The 19,971-nt window shown below is 39.9% G+C and overlaps 1 protein-coding gene across 5 annotated transcripts in view; it reads right to left on the bottom strand.

Moving 5' to 3' along the window:
* Positions 1-1,055: 1,055 nt before the first annotated feature.
* Positions 1,056-19,971, bottom strand: part of nfyc (nuclear transcription factor Y, gamma) — a 93,998-nt gene continuing 75,082 nt past the window's right edge. For all 5 annotated transcript variants that reach the window (XM_043717961.2, XM_043717958.2, XM_087976951.1 and 2 more), the window contains 3 exons: positions 14,878-14,988; positions 13,534-13,605; positions 1,056-6,482 (listed from right to left, as the gene is read on the bottom strand). In XM_043717961.2, coding sequence (XP_043573896.1) covers positions 6,363-6,482; positions 13,534-13,605; positions 14,878-14,988 — 303 coding nt within the window. In that variant the 3' untranslated portion in view covers positions 1,056-6,362. The remainder of the gene's footprint in view (positions 6,483-13,533; positions 13,606-14,877; positions 14,989-19,971) is intronic.

The raw sequence follows: 19,971 nt of genomic DNA, 5'->3' as shown, positions 1-19,971 counted from the left end.
GTTGCTGAACTACAGGTTCAGCCCTTACACACATTAACACAGCTAGTTGTGTAGCAGTCATTCCACTGAAGGTGTGGAGTGCTCAGGGACCAAATGAGAGAAAGTACAGGTTCTCACAGTACCTGAGGTCTTGGTGAAGGAGCTCCAGAGACATAGTCCACTTAAAGGGGTGGGGGAAAGACGAGTCATTGGGTCCCTGCAGCAAGTTGAGCTGTTCTGCCTAGTTTCATCTCCTCCCATTCCTTACACAGGCCATTGCATCTTGATGAAGGTGCACCAGTGATGAGCACTTCCTTTCCCTGGTGACTCCTATTAGGTATTCAATAATGCTTGAGTAGCACAATACTCACTACTGAGGCGAGGTCCTCAAGAGTTTCTGGAACAAATGCTGCTCAAGTATTGGTGACATCTTGCCAAAGTTTCAAAGCCTCCAACAATCAGTCAGCAATAAAAGGTGATATATATTTCAGTAGTGCTCAACATCTTTCACATTTTTTCTTTTTTTTATACCGAGAAGTGGTGTTACAAAAACAAAACAAAAATGTTCAGTTGTGTGTATGTCTAATTTTACGTGGTACTCAAAATCCTTTGCAATAATTAGTTTACTCCTAGCCAGCTGTTCCCAGTAAACACACAAATTAGGCAAAAGTAACTCTCAGGGATTTAACCATGAGCCCTTGCCAGTACATCTACTAGAAAGTGGCTGAGACTATAAACTAAATGGACAATATATTTAAAAGACATCCTTAGTGTGGCATTCCCAATATCAGGACATTCTGATTGGCTCTAATACAGAAAGCCTTAGCAATGAAGTAATTTTGAACTGCTGTAATGTGGGGAAACAAAGCAGCTAATTTGTGGACGCTTCCATAAACAGCAAAACAAAGAGTGAAATACTTGAAGTCATGTACTACAGCTAAGTGGAGGGTTACTATTTTCGGTTTGTTCTTACCTTGGAGACAAGATAGATTAAAAACTCATCCGAAATGCAAGTTTTATTGCTCAATCCACTATCATCTTCCACCAATCCTAAAAACAAAGCTCAACAATAGTGCTATAACAAAAGGTTTTTATTTCTAAAGGCATATAAAGTAAAAATGTGCTATTACCAAAGAGTCCAGATATCAGAAAATTCTTAAGACAGCTTGAAGCAACAATAGATGCACTCAATGTTTTAAACAACAGTGCAATGACTCAGAGGCAGAGTGAGAAATTGTAATACAGGGTACACATGATTAGATTATTCTCATCACCCTATAAAAGGCATACAACCATATCAAAAGAAGCAATTTCAACCCCAGGTCCTCACCTCAACCCTGAGTGGGGAGTCACAATTTCCCTGGTAACTTTTCCTTAGCACTTTTATTACAACTAGGACGGATATGGAAGCTCATGATTGGCTCTTGTACAGATACTGGGTCATCCCAGCACAGAGATGGAAGGCAGATATGGGATGTGTATTTAATGAGATTACCATCGGAGAGGAAGTGTCACTGTCTGATAAGAATCAGGCAAAGGGGGCAGGGTACTGGACATTGGTATGCACAGAGGACGATGGCAAGAGGAGAAAGATGGCTGTTCAACCATTGTACAGCAGAGATATTTAATAAAAATCAAGAGAGGACATGAAATTTGAAGGCAGTCATTGCCAGAGGAGGAGGTGTAGGTGGGAACCATTGGAGACACAGATGAAATCAAATAAACATTTTTAATGCACACACAAAACCAAACACTCCTTATAATAAACTGTGGTTTATAAAATTGAAATGAAACAAAAATATCACACAAAATTAATCAGCTTTTCTAAACATTACAACATCTACTTAATGATCTTCTCACCACAGTCACTTCATGTTTTATCAACTTATTCACACACGGAAGGAGAGGTCCATTGCAAATAAACTGGTCATCAACAATGAGCAAGTGGCTGGGGTCAGTGGGTGGCAGGGGCCTCTGCTGATGCTCCTCTCACCTGCAAGTATTTTCCAGCAATGCTTGGATAATATTGCAGCATAATTGTCCCTTGCCTCGATCCTATATGTGACAAGTTTGACTGTACCATGTGTATGTAGCATTGCTAAGATCACTTAATTCAACATAAACACTGAATTGAGCTGAGGACATGTCTGGTCTGTGTGTGTCACTTACTTCTTAAATAAGCAGATTGGGCATAATTTAGCTGCTCGTTAGCAGAATATTAAAAAAAATAAGTTTACTTATGATGGGAAATGAAGAAATTAAGTAAGCAAAGGGTTAAGGCCAGGGTTGGTCAGGTTTGTCAGTGACTGAGTTACAAACAGATCTGGCAAGGAGAGATCTAATCATGAGGGAAGAAAATATGACAGATTGTACTGGGAATATGAAAAACATAATAGCAAACAAACACTGTTTGGCAAGTCAAATATATGTTCAGCAACAAAATGAAAGAAATCTAGCTTTACAAACTTGTAAAATACCAGGTTCCAGTATCACTTTACATCATTTTCACTCCAATCCCCAACAAAAATATTGAATCTTGTTGGGATAGAATTTAACGACTCCCAACAGCCCTTCAGTATCTTGCAAATGGAGTCAATCTTCATATATGGGATTAAGGTAGGAATCAGTGGTAAGTTTTTTTTATTGAAGGAGGTGGAGGGAGAAAGCATCACAAATGCATCCAACCTCATCCAAACCCAAAATTCACATACATTGCACTTTCAAGCAGAGCTTCACGAATGAGAACCGAAAGGGGTTTCTCTTTGGCTAACAGAGGGTGCCCACATTAATAAAAGTTCAAGATGTGAAGCACAACATGTAGAGAATACGTGCAGATGAGGTATGGTGCTCTCTATATATTTGGCTGTTAAATCCACAATGTGATCTCAGCCTAATTTTACATCCAATCCTTCATCTTCACAGACTCAATAGAACAAAGTTTCAATTCAGAAAGAACTAAATTCCTTCAAGTGCAGTCAAGGTGGAGGAGCACAAACCAATCATTATAATACGTAGGAGATGTTGTGCCCAGTTCCAGTGCAAGCACAGCCAACTCTAATGTGAAGAAAACCTGCTACTGCTCTGTCCTGTGTTCATATTACAAAGGCTCGCTTTAATCACTCTTAAAGGCTCAGAACTTATACTCTGCTCTATACCCAAGAAACAGATTCCAAAAGCAGAAAAGCTGGTAGTCAGAACACACAGATTTAAGGTAGTGGGCAAAAGAACAAAGAGGAACATGAGAAATGTGTATTTTATTTTATATAAACATCAGATGATCTGGAAGTACCGTCTTAAAGGGTTTAGAAGCAGATTCAATAACATTTTCTAAAGTATATTAGAAAAATGTAAGAACTGAAAAACATCTGCAGAGTTTTATGGAAAGTGTGATTAAACTGCATATAGCAGGCACAAACGTAATGGGCTTAATGAACTGACTGTGGTGCTGTGTTATTCTCTATGCAACCAGCAGGATTAAAACAATATTGAAATTAAGCCTGACCTGGTCAGGGTGAATAGAGAACGGATACCTGTTAATAATCCATAAGGATTTGTTGAAGTATTCATTCTTTCAAAATTGAAAATTTTCTGTTCACTCAAAGTGAAGATTTGTCTCAATGCTAACCAATCCACTCCCAGGATCACTGGAACAAATTACTCCCCATTAATTAACACAAAATGATCAATTTTAATAAATACAGAATGACTCAGGATTTTGGGATGTGCTCCATACAGCACTCTTTTATAACAGGTCTAGTTCACCCCATTTGAAAATACAGAAACTCAACTGTACATTCAAGCTGTATACAGGACGCTACCCTATTCAGACTAGCAACAATGGAAATCTTGCAAATTATAAAAGCCTAGTAAATCAAACTGCTTGAACAGTGCAGAAACTGACTAAGTAATACTGACAGTCCACATAAAAAATAAAACAACTGATAGTCCATTAATCATGTCAAATTAGTTAGGGATTTCAAAGAGGCCTACAAAGGTTGAATGAAGTTTCATCAAAAAAATGCCTAAACTGCATAACAGTTCTGCATGAAAGATTGGCCCACCACCAACTTCCCAGGTAAGTGCAGCTCAGCAATAAATGTCAGCTCCATCAGTGCTGACCATGCTGGGTGAATGAATACTATACCACATATGGGTAGCAGTTAGCAATATTCAACTATATAGCTGAAGCAGTTGCAGTCAAGTCGAGTACAGGACTGTACCAGAATATTTCTTTATCTGATTTTAGATGACCGAAACACAGAGATACCGAAGTGTCGGAGCAGCACAGAGAAGTCCTCAGGGGTCAATCCTATGTCAAAGTTCTCAAATACAAGGAATGATGGAGAAACCAGGACTATTCAGCCTCCAACAAAGGAGAACATTCTGCCTCCAATGAATGAGAACATGTGTCATATGACAGCAAGCATAGAGAACAAATGGAAAGTTAAGTTCATAAGCAGGTCAATGAGAAAGTTTCAAATTCATAAAAGGCAATTGGATGTAAGACTGAAGCCAGATGTTTATCATACAATATCAACACTCAGCTTCTTTGCAGACAAGTAGAAACAAGTCCCTGGAAATTTTCAAGAAATATGGGTGCCACACTAGGGCATTTGAAGATTGCTGCATGGATGGAAGGGTCTCCCGCACCCATATTTATTTGGTGATAGTTACCAGGAAAAAAAGGAAGAGACCTGGATAATTGTAAAGAGTTAAAAATCACACAACACCAGGTTATAGTCCAACAGGTTTAATTGGAAGCACACTAGCTTTCGGAGCAACGCTCCTTCATCAGGTGATAAAGCTAGTGTGCTTCCAATTAAACCTGTTGGACTATAACCTGGTTGTTGTGTGATTTTTAACTTTGTACACCCCAGTCCAACACCGGCATCTCCAAATCATGGGATAATTGTAGTACATTTTGAAAGCTGCCAAAAGCATGCCAGATCATCAATGCTGGTCTCCATTACAAGTACAGTGAAGAAAGTGCCCAATGTCCCTTCTGGAGCCACACTGCACTTTTGAGAGTCAGCAAAAGGAAATTGGAGATGGAAGAGGAGCACCTTGTGACTGGATTGAGACAAGTATCTATCAAGTAAGTTGTAATATCTGACCAAACACCTCATCTTCACGGCCCTGTGCAGTTCACTCATGAGTATTACACAGTTAGATCCAAGAGACAGTTACTGTAAACACCAACATTCTAAACTTCACTGAGCTATCAACATTTTGTAAACATTAAACAGATTTCTTAAATAAGTAACAAAATGATAAGATGGAAGGGCAACTCGAGGAGAGATATAAATACGTGCATATGAGTAATGTCCATACCTCATTAATATTTAAAGTTTAATCCCACTTTTTCCAACAGTAGTATAAGACTGTAGTTGTTGAGTTGGAGAGCACAGTTTACAAACATTGTTCAACATTTCACCAGAATTCTCTAAGGTGTCTCTTTCTATTCCTCTCTGGAGGAGACTTGACCTTGGTCTCTAATTTACACAGCACTTTGAATGTTAGTCGTCATTTTTAAATTTTCATCCTGGTTTCAAATCCATCCAAAGACTCATTCCCTCCTATTGCCTCAAGCCCACAGCCTTCCAAGGAATCTGCACTCGTCTAGTTCAAATTTCTTCAGCATCATCAATTTAAAATTGTTCGCCCATCAGTGTCTGTGCCTTCAGTTGTTTAGCCCCAAGTTCATGAATTTGCTCCCTGCATTTCCCTGACTACAGCTCATTTTCCTCTATTAAGCTTTGGTCATATTTTATATTCTAACACTCCTATTGGAATTCCACTGTTAAAAGACTTTTTCATTGATGTTGAACATTCCCTGCTAATGCTTCACTATAAAAATCTCTCAGTGATCAATTCTTCAATTTTCACCAATTTACATATACAGGTCTTGATTCAGCATTCTGAGAACTCTGGTTTATAAACCTGTTATGGAGAAATTGTGAATTAGACTTTCTGATAGGTGAACCAAGGAACACAGTTTATAAGTTTACCTCCATGTAACTCAGATCTATTTTAAACGCAGATTTACTGCATTATGTTCCTTTTTTTTTAAGAAAAAAGCTGATTAACCTTGGTGAGCAACAACACTGTACAAATGAATAGAATGACAGCAATATGATCAATGATGGTACAGGGTAATCAGCATAAGGAGGAACTCTCCTCCTTGTCCTCTCACGGGTTTACAAAGCATTACTCGGAAAGGAGTTTATTGCAATTTACGTATGTACAATTATTTTCACTTAGCACAATGCAACAGAAAAAGAAAACTTCAAAAAGAGTCATTTTCCATCCTGGTTATTTAGTGACTTTACTATTTATACAATGGCTTCTATGGCAGTTGATTTCAGCTGTCCAATCCCTTTGCACTATTCCCCCGTGACCTGAGTAGGTTGCCCATCTGTAGTCTGGTTCGTGGACTGGATGAACATAGGCTGGGTAATGTCCTGTCCTGCTGGCATGGTAACCTGTTGAATCTGGTATAGTTGCTGCAGGGAACAAGACAAAATACACTGATATACATTATAAATGTGCATAAACTAAACTGTAACTTTACACAAAAGACAAATAAAGACATGATTTCTAAGATGTCCAGGTGCTGCGAATCTCAAAGCAAGCCAATGCTTACTAGCACATTCCATATGATCATCTTTCCACCTCTTAATCTCAATATCACCACTTGGCAGCATCAGATATGAAGAGTGGGTTCAGATACACATGATAATGCAGTGACAAGTGTTGATTCATTTTCTGACAGCAGAAAAGGTGGTGTTAAAGCTAGGTCCAGAGTTACAGTTATTTCACGAGAACCCCCTCCCCCCAATTCCACTAGTTGCACCTCAACGTATCAGGAGCTGTGAATATGTCAAGCTACAAGGCAGAAAATCACTGGAATAGTGGGGTCGGGCTAAAAAGGTAGAAGGTTGAAGTAGTAAGTTTCCACAGTATAGGATGACAATGGAACTTGGACAAGCACAAAATGGTTCGACAACGTGAGCCAAGAATAACACAATAGTACTGCACAATGTAGGCCCTTTGACCCACAATGTTTTATCCTACTCTATGATCAGACTAACCTATGTACCCTTCATTATACTATCATCCTTGTGCCTATCCAAGAGTCACTTAAATGTTCCTAATGTATCTGACTCTATTACCCCTGCTGGCAGTGCATTCCACGCACCCACCACTCTGTTGTGAAGAACCCAAATCATTCATCTCCCCTAAACCTTCCTCCACTTACCTTAAAATTATGACCTCTTGTGATGGTCATTTCCACTATGTGGAAAGGTCTCTGGCTATTACTATGCCTCTCATTACCTTGTACACCTCTATCAAGTCATTTCTCATCCTCTTCATTCCAACGAGAAAAGCCCTTGCCCCCTCAACCTTTCTTCGTAAGATAAGCCCTCCAGTCCAGACAGCCTCCTAGTAAATCTCCTCCGCACCCTGTCTAAAGCTTCCACATTTTTTCCTATAATGAGGTGACCAGATCCGAACACAATGTTCCAAGTGTGGTGTGGCTCTTAAACTCAATCCCCTATTAATGAAAGCCAACACATCAAAAGCCTTCTTGACAACTCTATCATCTTTGATGGCAACTTTGAGGGATCTATGGATATGGAGACCAAGATCCCTCTGTTCCTCCACACTGCCAATAATCCTGCCTTTAAACCCTTATTCTGCATTCAAATTCAAATTTCAAAGTGGATGATTTCACACTTTTTCAGGTTGAAATCTGCCATTTCCCAGCCCAGTTCTGCATCCTGTCAACGTCCCATTACAACCTACAACAGCCCTTCACCCTATCCACAACTCCACCAACCTTGATGATATCAGCAAACTTACTAACTCACCCTTGTCCAAGTCATTTATTAAAATCACAAAGAGCTGATCCCTGAGGAACACCACTGGTCATCAAGCTCCAGACTGTATACTTTCCATCTACCAACAACCTCGGTTTTCTTCAGGCCAGCCAATTCTGTATCCAGTCAGACAGATTTCCCTATATCCCATGCCTCCATACTTTCTGAACAAACCTACCATGGGGAACCATATCAAACGCCTTGCTAAGTTGAAGTTTGTGGTGAAAATACTGTTTAAAGATTCAGTGACTAAAGAAAAAAAGATAATAAGTTTTTCACAATTTAGAAAATCATCAAGAATATCTATTTGAGTTCTTTGAGGACGTGATGAGACAAGTTGAAAGGTTCAGCAGTGGATGTTTAGATTAGATTACTTACAGTGTGGAAACAGGCCCTTTGGCCCAACAAGTCCACACCGACCCGCCGAAGCGTAACCCACCCATACCCCTACATTTACCCCTTTACCTATATGGATTTCAGTAAGGCATTTGATAATGTTCCCCACTATGGGCTCATTCAGAAAAGTTAGGAGGTATGGTATACAGGGACATTTGATCTGTCTGGATACAGAATTGGCTGCCTGAAAGAAGACAGCGAGTAGTAGTGGATGGAAAGTATTCTGCCTGGAGGTCAGTAACCAGTGGTGTCCTGCAGGGATCTGTTCTTGGGCCTCTGCTCTTTGTAGTTTTTATAAATGACCTGGATGAAGAAGTGGAAGGTGGGTTAGTAAGTTTGCTGATGACACAAGGTTGGAGGTGAAGTAGATAGTGTCAAGGATTGTTGCAGGCTACAACATGGCATTGGCAGGATGCAGAGGTGGGCTGAGAAGTGGCAGATGGAGTTCAACCTGGATAAATGCGAAGTGATTCCTTTTGGAATGTAGAATTTGAATGCTGAATACAGGGTGAAAGACAGGATTCTTGGCAGCGTGGAGGAACAGTAGGATCTTGGGGTCGATATATATAGATATCTCAAAGTTGCCACACAAGTTGATATGGGTTGTTAAGGCGTGCATGGTGTTTTGGCTTCCATTAAATGGGGATTTAGTTTTAAGAGCCATAAGGTTTTGCTACAGCTCTCTAAAACCCCTAGTTAGCCCACACTTGGAACACCGTGTCCTGTTCTGGTTGCCTAATTAGAGGAAGGATGGAGATGCTTTAGAGAGGGTGCAGAGGAGATTTACCAGGATACTGCCTGGATTGGAGGGCTTGCCTTATGAAGAGAGGTCGAGTAAGCTCGGGCTTTTCCCACTGGAGTGAAGAAGGAAGAGAGGTGACTTGATAGAGGTGCACAAGGTAAAGAGAGGCATTGATAGAGTAGATAGAGACTTTTCCTCAGAGCAGGAACGACTGTCACGAGGGGTCATAATTTTAAGATGATTGGAGGAAGGTTTAGGGTGAGACGTCAGAGATAGGATGTTTAAGCTGAGAATGGTGGGTGCGTGGAATGCACTGCCAGCCGTGGTAGTGGAGTCTGAGACATTAAGGACATTTAAGAGACTGCTGGACAAGCACATGGATGGCAATAAGTTGAGGGGTGTGTAAGTTAGGTTGATCTTAGATTTAGGTAAACGCTTGGCACAACATCGTGGGCTGATGGGCCTGTACTGTGCTGCACAGTTCAATGTTCTTCCTTAATAATATTTAAAGGTTCTGCATCCACTGCCTTTTGAGATACCAACTGTATTAGATCAGATATCATAACCAAGCATATTGATGACTGAAGCAGAGAACATACGTTGCAAGTGACCTACAAGAGCGGAAAATCACTTGGGAGAACAACTGTACATTCATTATGATAGCATGAGAAATGGGAGAACACACTGACATAGCGCAGGCTTGGAGGAGAGCAGGTGTTCATTCTTGTTGCAAGGTAACAGAGGCCATGGATAACAAAAAATAGTAATTCGAAATAATGAACCACTCAATTGTTCCAGTTACTCTTTTCTGCAAAATACTATCTTCCATTTAAAACATAACTGAGAGGGAGCAAAGTTGAGTGAAAGAGAGAGGGGTGACAATTTTTTTGGTTTAATTAATGGCTTCTCATATTTTAATATATCTTGCTTCATTTTATTACCCTCAGTTAATAGTTGATGAATTTCGATTAGCTCTCACCCCTTAGGAATGTAATTTCATGGAAACAAAGCTGTTGTTTTGTAAATTATTTACCTACAACCTTGCCCCACCTCTAAACTTGTTATGCAGTCACTAAATATGATTCTGTACAATAGCTTGTGTGTTGTCCTTCTAAAGATAAGCAAAGCAACTTGACACAGAAACAAGCATGTAACTGCAATTATTTGCTTGAATTGAAAGTTAAGATGAGGAGTCAGGGCCCCACGTATCTGCCACAGCTCAGCACAAAGCACTTTTACCCAATTCAAAAGCTTGTGAGCTTAAGAATCACAACAGAGACTTGAAGTCAATCTATGTTGACATTCTAACACAGGACTTAGGAACCGGTGGTGTTTTACAGCGTTCAAAAGTCATGAATGCTGTTGCATAGTTGCAAGTTCATTCTTGTTACAGCAGACATTATTAAAAGTTCAACAAAGTAAAAGAGAAGACAAATGACTGTAGTAATTAGGTGACACCGACTTTCCAAACCTGAAGATAATAAGAGTGAGGGAAGATGGTGCAGAGTTTGAGGCTTCACAAAGAATGAGTCGTGCCTCAATTTAAAGTCAGTGATTTGGAAAATTTTGTCCTGCAAACCAGATGGTGAACCATTAACCCCATGGTTACAAAAGAGGTCAGAGGTCAGTTTTATGTAAAGCGACAAACTAAGGGGAGGTGGGCCGAAAAAGAACAAATTCAAAATACCTGACTTCTCTGCGACAAGCTGGCAGGAGAGATGGGTCCTAAGTCCAAAATGCTGGTTAATCTTCAATCTCATTGCAAATTCTCAGTGCACTCACAAAATATACCATAGAGATAAATTATGCCTAAACTATAACCTCAAACTAAGGAATGTAGAGGCAATACTCACCAAGACAATGCCACAAAACCTTTTTATTACTGGGACTGCATGCTGATATCAATTAATGGTCAACAATAAAAAGCTATTGCAGTGCAGCCACCAATCCTCCCCACTCTTCATTACAAGTGGGAGAAGCTGATTCTGAACAACTAATTAAACAGTAATTATCAAGGTATTATGGAACCGGGAGGGGGAGGAGAAGAGAGAGAATCTCAACATAAATTACATTTAACTACTGAAGTTAACCACAATCTGACCAATAGAGAAAAAAAAACACACATTCTTCACAGTCATACTGTCCTATTCAGTGCACACACTTCAATTTCCAAACTTGAAAACAAAACTGTAACAGGTATTGCTGGCAAATTTATAGATAATTCAGCCATGACATCTCCAGTTTAACAGATGCTATGACAAGTGGGATACCTGGTTGGAACACGAGCTGCAATGAATTTTTCAGCAGTAAGTATGTTGTTTAAGTGGTTTCCAACTACCAGTAGAATCCTCTTTATTGAGATTAGCACTATCATTTGCATCAATAATGACCAACTGCAGCTAAGTTCAGGTATACAGTTCCCTTCCTGCAATCCTTGACACAATACATTCCAACAACCACCTCAGAAAGAATGACAATGAGTATACCAAGCATCAAGGAAAAACTTTGTTCAGCCTAGCTTGTCTGTGCTGGCTCTATGCTACAGAAATCTAAAATGAATTTCAGTCTTGCACCTGCATCACCTCCTCTTTTGAAACTATACCCAATTTTCCTTTAAGATACAATGCTCTTCACTTCAAGCATTTCCCATAGCATTTCATGCCCCTAAAATATCTACTCTTTACATCAACAAACACCCAAATCCACCAGCACACAGACACTCAACTGTATTTATTTTAGCAACACTAATCACCATAGGAGAGGGGAAAGGGACTCAGTTCATTCAGGAGGAGGTGGGGTAATGACTGTTGTTGTTAATTAGTTAGTGAACCTACATTATAAACATTCCAACCTCCAATTTGCCTCTGGCAATGCAGCAGTAAATTCACTGAACTGTGGTAATAATTACTCTAAGATTCTAACTCCTCAGTGTTGCAAGCTATGATTCTCAGTTTAATTATTTGTACAAAAACACAAGCTTATTTATTAATGGAACACATTATACAATTGCTCAATGGAAATGTCATTAGCAGATGAGTAAAGCTCAAGGACAAGTAGCACAGCTCAGAACACCTTAGATTTTTTTTTGATCAAACTAAAAAGATCCTATGACTAAGAATTCTGATAAGAAACATATATTGGTGTAATAAATAACAACTTAAAAATTCAATATTTCAATTTGCTAGACATCTGTAAAGGACAGTTAAGAATAAATCATATTGGTGTGACTACAGTCACAAACTAGACCAGGCTTTTAGATTTATCATTACTTTTACAGGTGCAAGTTTTATTTTCCAAACATTGCTTTCTTCAAATTAGAATTCCAATCCAGAATTAGATTCTTATATTCTCTGAACTTGCTAGCCCAGCAACAAAACCACTACACTGAACTATAACAGGCTCAAAAGGTGAAGTTGGCAAAACATCAGCTGATGGATGAACATTTCTCAAAGGATCCAGTTAAGAAAGGCATGCTTGCCTCTGCACCTCACCAAGGCAACAACCCCTTTGAAAAGAACTAAATCCTCTGCATGTTCCAACTTGTTTGCAAATTGTTTTCTATTTCCACCTAATATAACTAACTTTTGTGTTTAGCTATGGTTATGATTCTGAAGGGACTAAATAGGGTAGTCTGGTGTTACACAAAGTTTTTCCCACTCAAATCCCATTTTAAAACTTCAGAATTTGTGTGAAACTTTGAGGGGGCTAAGAGTCATTGAGCTAGAGGAGATTGAGAATGGTGGGAGCAAAGCATCATAAAATCCCTACAGTGTAGAAGCAGGCCATTCAGCCCAACGAGTTGAGTGTAAGTGGATTTGATGGAAAGGGAGGGTTTCTCCATAACAATTAATGTCCATGCATTCACAGATGTTATTTGCAGCAGCAATCAGGCATCAAACAGCATTCCATCAGGGTATTCCCACAAACAAAAACTGAACATTAAAAGGGGTAGCACTGTTATCAGAAATCAGTTGAAGCGTCATCACAGCCATTGCTGCCTTTCACATTGTGACTGCACTAGTGGGGTCACAGCCATAGTTTGGGAAAACCTCAAGTAGATACTGAGAATCTGCTTCAGCTGGTCAGGGTATCTGAGGTTTGGCATGGTCTCAGGATAACGGACTGATTATGTAAGACTGGAGATGTGAGGACATTACTTCAGTCAAATGGCTATGAATCTTTGAAATTCTCTACCACAGAGGCCAGTGTATGTCCCACTGTTGAATAGTGGAATAGACAGAATTTTGGTCTCTCAGGGAATGAAGGGACACGGAGTGGCAGTAAAGTGGAGCTGAAGATAAACCATGATTATATCAACTATCAGAGCAGGCATAATGGGTCACATCGTCTCCCATGCTCCTACTTATTGTATTGTTAATGCAAAACTGTCAACTCAACAATCTACTCACATTACAAAACAGACAGTCTATCTCATGTTGTATGCAGCTCAGAAAACTAGCTCAAATTATAAATATTTCCAGGAATTATGTCAGAAATAAAGAGGCAGTTCAAAGAATATCACAAAAGGTAACAAACCTGTCCATCAGTAAACTGGCTGTACTGTTGCTGCTGTTGCTGTTGTCCCTGTTGAACTTCTGCTTGTCCTACCTAGGATACACAAGAGAAGAAACATACACCAAGACAGGATATAAAAACAAAATAGAGTTTTCAATCTTTCCTGTTTAGTTATTTTCGAGTTCCCCAGATCACATATTATTCTGAATGTTGCAGTGACCTAACACCCTATCCAGCAATTAACCGTCATGTACTTATATGCATAAGGACAGATTTTGATATCCAGTTCTGCCTCTCTGTGGGAGAATGCCAAGCAACACACACCTAGTCGTTAGAGGTAGAGGCAGTCACCAGTGAGGTAAATGCTTCCTGGATGGAGAAGGCTCAAAGAGTTGCTCCTTGTGGTTAACAGGATTGTGACTTTGTCTTGAAAGTGGCTGCAGAAGCACTTAATGCAGACTCCCTTATCAGTTGCACACAGTTGCTCCTCATCACTGAACACAGCAAGCCAGGTGCATCAGGAGGCGGAGAAGTCAACACGTCAGGTATAACCCTTCTTCAGGAAGATGTCTGACAATCAGGGTAACAAACTGAACTGGAATTGTGTTCATGGACAGCAGACACTCATTACAAACTGATTACACTCAGATCATCTTTGCTTCATGATCATGACTTTGATCTTTACTCAACATATTTTTTTTCAATAACTCACTGGAGGTATAACTTCATTCCATAACAAAAAAAGTGACTGAAAAATATAGAAAAATCTACAGGATGAAAAATTGCTTTTTGGAGTGGTCTGGTAAAAGAAAAAATTCTGTGTTTTAAATAAAAGCTGCAAGGCTGACCTCCTGACCTGAACCAGCATCTTCAATTGTTTCCAGGTGATGGAAAAAACATTCACTCTTGGACATCAGCTTTTAAAATGCCTTCCCAAGACACACAAAAGAAAAACGGCTGACAATCAAAAGCAAAACACTGCAGCTGCTGAGGGTCAGAAATAAAAACAAACTGCTGCAGGAACATAGGTCTGGCAGCATTTGTGGAGAGAAAAATAGGATTAAGGCTGCGGGTCCAATATGACAATTCCTCAGACTGGCAATCAAAGCTGAACAAGGAACCTAGGACTATGAAGTTTGTGAAGAGACTTTAAGTCACAAGAGTTGTTTGTTTATAAACCAATTGCTGACCATTTTTGCTGGATACATGTTAATGATCATTGAAATTATTGTTTTCCACTGCGAAATATTCTGCTTACATTCAGCATCAATCAGTTGAAATGAAACAAACACTACTAGTTATAATTTAACATCATTAATTCAATTTCCCAGCTCAGACTCCTTATACCATAAAACGCATGCCTACCTGCTGTGCAGTTCCTGAGGCAAGGGTCTGGATTTGTCCCTGGACCACTTGAGTTCCAGATACAGGCTGAGCTAGCCGAATATACTGCAGTTGTCCTGCATTCAATTGCACCTGATGATCACAACAAAATGAAGGCGTCTCATTAAACAAAATACAAAGATTTCCAGTACTTTTCAAGTTATCAACCTACAAATCAGAAGCAAGAGTGGGCCATTAAGATCCTTGAGTCTGCTCCGCAACCCACTAACTTTGTGACTGATTGTAACCTCAAATGTGCATTCTCACCTAACCCAGTAACCTTTTACGTACTTAAAAAGAATCAGTACACCTCTGCCTTCAAAATAGTCAAGGGTTCCGGAGCACTTTCTGAAAAGGTGGTGAAAGCAAACATCCACACCCCATGAGAAAAAAAACATTTTAGCTAACATGTTTTAAGTGGGAACCTTTTTTTTGTAAAGTGACACCTAGATTCTACCGTAAGAGGAAGCATCCTTTCCACATCTGCCCTTCAAGACCTATTAGAATTTTAAAATCAAGTCACAATTTAGTCTGCCAAGCTTCTGAAGTACAAGCCTAGCCTGTCCACCTTTTCTCGTAAGAAAATCATTTCTTTTCGGATGCTTGCCTGGTAGACATTCTCCAAAATTAACAACATACACAAGATGACATTTTAATTTTTCACTTCTCACTAAATGCACAAACTTCACAAGCAAACAAGGCTCATTAACCTTTAGTCTCTGCTTTACAATAACTGGATTTAAATTACAAGGCAACATTTTCAGAAAGTTAAGTGAACACTCCTCTTTTACATTCAGAGATTGCAGGATCTGAGAAAAGTACATTCGAACATAAGGAGGAATGACAAGATTTTTATTGAGTTCATTAAAATCCAAGTCTGGCTTTCATTTCCACGGGAAGGTATATTTGTGTTCTCTTTTCCTACTTGCTTGAAGATAGTGGCTTCGGGCATAAGATATAGGAGCAGAACTTCAGCCAAACGACCCATCAAATCTGCTCCATCATTCAATCACGGCTGATCCTTTTCTTGGCTTCCATAGACTTCTGTGGCAATGAGCTCCTATGATGATGCTGCAACTTTATTTTGTCCTTGGGTTTTTTGAAGAGAGGTTGTAAAGGCAGAGGTGCCGAAGAGTCTAGTTTAACAATGGAAGGGGAGAGGCCAGTTCTCCCAGTTCAGGTTTCTTTTCTAGTTTGCTTTATCTGTAGCAATCTCTAGGATGTGACAGTCTAGGGGACCTGCAAACTTCAGTAAGTAACTCCTCTGACTTTCTCTGAAATCTCTGGAAGTTGTTCCTTCCTACCTGTAAAAATCTGTGTTTGAATTTACCTTGTTGCCAAGGGGTGTGTTTATGGGATGTTACTGTATTGGAATGATTAATTAGTAGTACTTACTGTATTGGGCCAGTTAAATTTTCCAATAGTTAACTTATTCTAAATTCTGTTTCTTTCATTTATGTTTCAACTGTAATGTTTAAATAAATTCTGATTTGCTTAAAGCACGGTGGTTTGACCAGCTGCATCACACCTGGAACACCCTCTTCACATCTGCCTTTTACGTAAGAAAAAGTTAGGATCTAGGCTACCTTCTTAAAAAATATTTTGAGAGGGTCCTACCTGGTCCATAACAGATTGGGGTTCTTGTCTGGATTGATTCTAGAATTCCACTTTGGGTTTAGGGCTGTTGGACTCAAAAGCGATGAGTGGTAGGTGTTAGTCTTTTGTTCCAGGTGTTGAATTCGGTTGGTTTAAACAGTTTCTTTGTGGCTGAAAGAGCTATTACTACACAATGAGCTTTTTGGGAGTGGAAGAAGTGGCTTTGGGCGTTTTGTAAGAAGTGAGCAAGGCAAAGCTGTTGGAATTGGCAGACAAGATGGAGTTGGGGTTGCCTTTCTCCGAGAGAAAAGGACAGGCAATTACTGCAATAACTCGACATTTAAATTTGCTGAAAACACCATTGAAAGCATTAGAAATGTGTAGAGTTCAATTGCAGATGAAGCAGTTTGAACATGAAAAGGAAGCGAAACAGTTTGAATTATGGTTAAAAGCAGAAGGATGGGAAAGTAGTATTCATACATCAGAAGTAGGCAATTAGACAGGAAAGTTGGCTCAAATGGATGGAGGTGAAGGCTGAAGGTAGGCTTAGTGAGGAGGATAGTGTTGATGAACAAACCCATTGACATCAAAGGTTTGGCAGGGATCTATTTAGACATATCCAAGCATTGCCTAAATTTGATGAGAAGGATGTAGAAGCCTTTCTCATTTCATTTGAAATTGTGGCTAAACAATTGAACTGGCCAGTGATCATGAGGGTTTTGTTGATCCAAACAAAGCTGATAGATAGTAATGCAAATACCTCACTAGCTCTATCAGAGGAGGTTTCTGGGGAATATGAGGAAGTGACGAAAACTATTTTAAAGAGCATATGAGCTTGTGCCAGAAGCCTACAGACAATGTTCAGGAGTCTAAGGAGGGACCCTGGTCAAACATACACTGGGTTTGAAAGGGGCAAACAAAGTATTCCAATACGTTTTCCAAACGTTAAGTTATTCTAAATTCCATTTTATTTTGTTTGTGTTTCAACTGTAGTGTTTAAATAAATTCTGTTTTGCTTAAAGCCGAGTGGTTTGATCAGTTGCATCGCACCAGGAACACCCACTCATATCTACCTTTGAAAGAAGAAAAAAGTTAGGGTCTAGGTTACCTTCTTAAAATATTCTGACCTGGTTCAATATAGTTTCACTGAGTCACTACAATCTGACATAAGAAATTCCTTCTCATCTCAGTTCTGAAGGGTTGTCCCTTCACAGAGGCTGTGCTGTTGGGTCCTAGTTTCTTTTGCCAACAGAAATATCATCTCTGCACCCACTCTATCCAGTCTTCTCAGTATTCTGTAAGTTTCAATGAGATCCAACCTCATCCCTCTGGACTCCAGACCCGGAGACCTCAAATGCTCCTCATATGACATGCCCTTCATTCCTAAGATCATTCTTGGCCCTCTGGACCCTCTCCTGAACCAGTGCATGCACGCTTAGATACAGGGCCCAAAATGTTCACAATATTCCAAATGCAGTCTGACCACAGCCTTATATAGCCTCAGCTATACAATTCTGCTTTTTTATTGTAGCCTTCTTGAAATAAATGCTAACATTACATTGGCTTCCTACCTGCCAGTAAAGCTGCACGTTAACCTTAAGGGAATCTTCAACTGGGGCTCAAGTACCTTTGTGCTTCAGATTTCTGAAGCCTTTCCCCATTTAGAAAATAGTCAACACCTCTATTCTTCCAACCCAAGTGCAGAACCTCACACTGTATTCTGCCACTTCCTTGCACACTTTCCTAGGTTGTCCAAGTCTTTCTGCAGCCTCCTGTCTTCCTCAGTACTACTTGTCTCTTCACCCATTTCTGTGCTACCTGCAAACGTAGTGACATGCCCTCTTTGCATAATGTGAACAGTTGTGGTCCCAACACTGATCCTTATGGAACTTCACGAATCACCAGCTACAATCCTGAAAAAGACTTCTTCTGCTAGTCAGCCAATCCATGGCAATAGCCTGCCCCTAACACCAGAAGCTCTTACCTTATTTAGCAGCCTCCTGTGTGTCACCTTGTCAAAGGCCTTCTGGAAATCTAAACAGATCACATCTGCTGGCTCTCCTTCATCTAACTTGCTCATTGCCTTCTCAAAAGATTCTAATGGATTTGTCAGGCATGACTTCCCTTTGACAAAGCTGTGCTGACTCAGCCCTATTTTACCATGTTCTTCCAAGGTATTTGTTTGCCCTCAATGAAATGTAATGAACGTTTCAAACAGGTACTCTTTTTGCGCTAAGTTCCAGTTGCAGATGCATCAGCCTCCCTCTAGTACTCTGCCCATATATATGTGACGGTTTAGAGAGAGAACATCAACTACTGATTCTTGGAGTGGAACTTACAACCTGATCCCATATCATCAGACACCTACATGAGTATATTCCAAAGTGGTTTACTGGAGGATGGTAGGCACTGGGACACAATTGCCACTAACACACAAGCTGTCAAGGTCAAATTTGGAACAGTCATGATGAGGTCAATTTAAAAACAGTTAGTAACTCAACACGAAGCAGGGACTAAGCCTGGGACTTCTCTCGTCTGCAGGGGGTTGATACACACTCAACAAAGCAATGGGCCAAGTGAGCACAGAGGAAATAATAAGCAGCAAAACCGACGTGAATGGCCATGCCAGTTCACTACACTACACAAGCTGCTGTTCAAGATGAAGCTTGCTACCATCATCCTCTCCATGTAGGAACCAACAACCGCAAACCTTGATGTTAGGTTGACTCTAACCAATGGAGAGATTACCCCAATTCCCACTGACTCTATTTTCATTAGGGTTCCTTAAGGATTTCCATCCTTTGGGGTTTAAATAACATTTAAGCCACATTTCTTGTGTTTTTTATGAAAAAATCACCCATCATTTCTGCAGGCTGAATGAAGTCACCCAAACCATCTGTCTCCATTAGACGAGGACAACTTAATTTCTTAAGCCTTTGAGATTCTAGATTGATCTCATCACAAATCCACATGACCTCATCATATTGGATGGTGTTAATGACACTCTTCAGCACTTTTTCCACATGCTTGGAGAAATCAATTAACTTTTAATCTACACTACGCATTCAGATCCATATATGACATTGTGGAGACAGTTGCAAACCAATCAGAGCCCCTGGATTGTCCCCCACAATAAGATCCTTTGTGCTTCCTCCCACTGGCCTGCAAAAATTCCAACCCATTCTCCCAGTTTCTCCAACTTCACTATCTTCTGCACTAGCACTTGTACTACCTTGGCTTAGTGCATCCTCATTGCAATTGTCAAACGGGCCTTAGACCATCCTAGTCATGTCCTCCCATACCACTGTCCAGGTCTCTGATTCCACCTTCAGGATGAGACAATGATTTATCTGTACTTCCTCTGATCTGGTATTCTATACACAATACTGTCCTTTTCATTGAGAAATGTAGGACAGATTAGGTTCTATTTACGAGTACAAATCTGAACAAGTTCAACACTGTCCAGTACATTATTACTAC

Source organism: Chiloscyllium plagiosum, unplaced genomic scaffold (genome assembly GCF_037043375.1).
Source record: "Chiloscyllium plagiosum isolate Xiang-an unplaced genomic scaffold, Cpla_swu_hap1 HiC_scaffold_30, whole genome shotgun sequence".
In the NCBI taxonomy this organism is placed as follows: Eukaryota; Metazoa; Chordata; class Chondrichthyes; order Orectolobiformes; family Hemiscylliidae; genus Chiloscyllium; species Chiloscyllium plagiosum.
The sequence above is the reverse complement of the archived record's forward strand: the minus strand, read 5'-3'. Positions and strand labels throughout refer to the sequence as shown.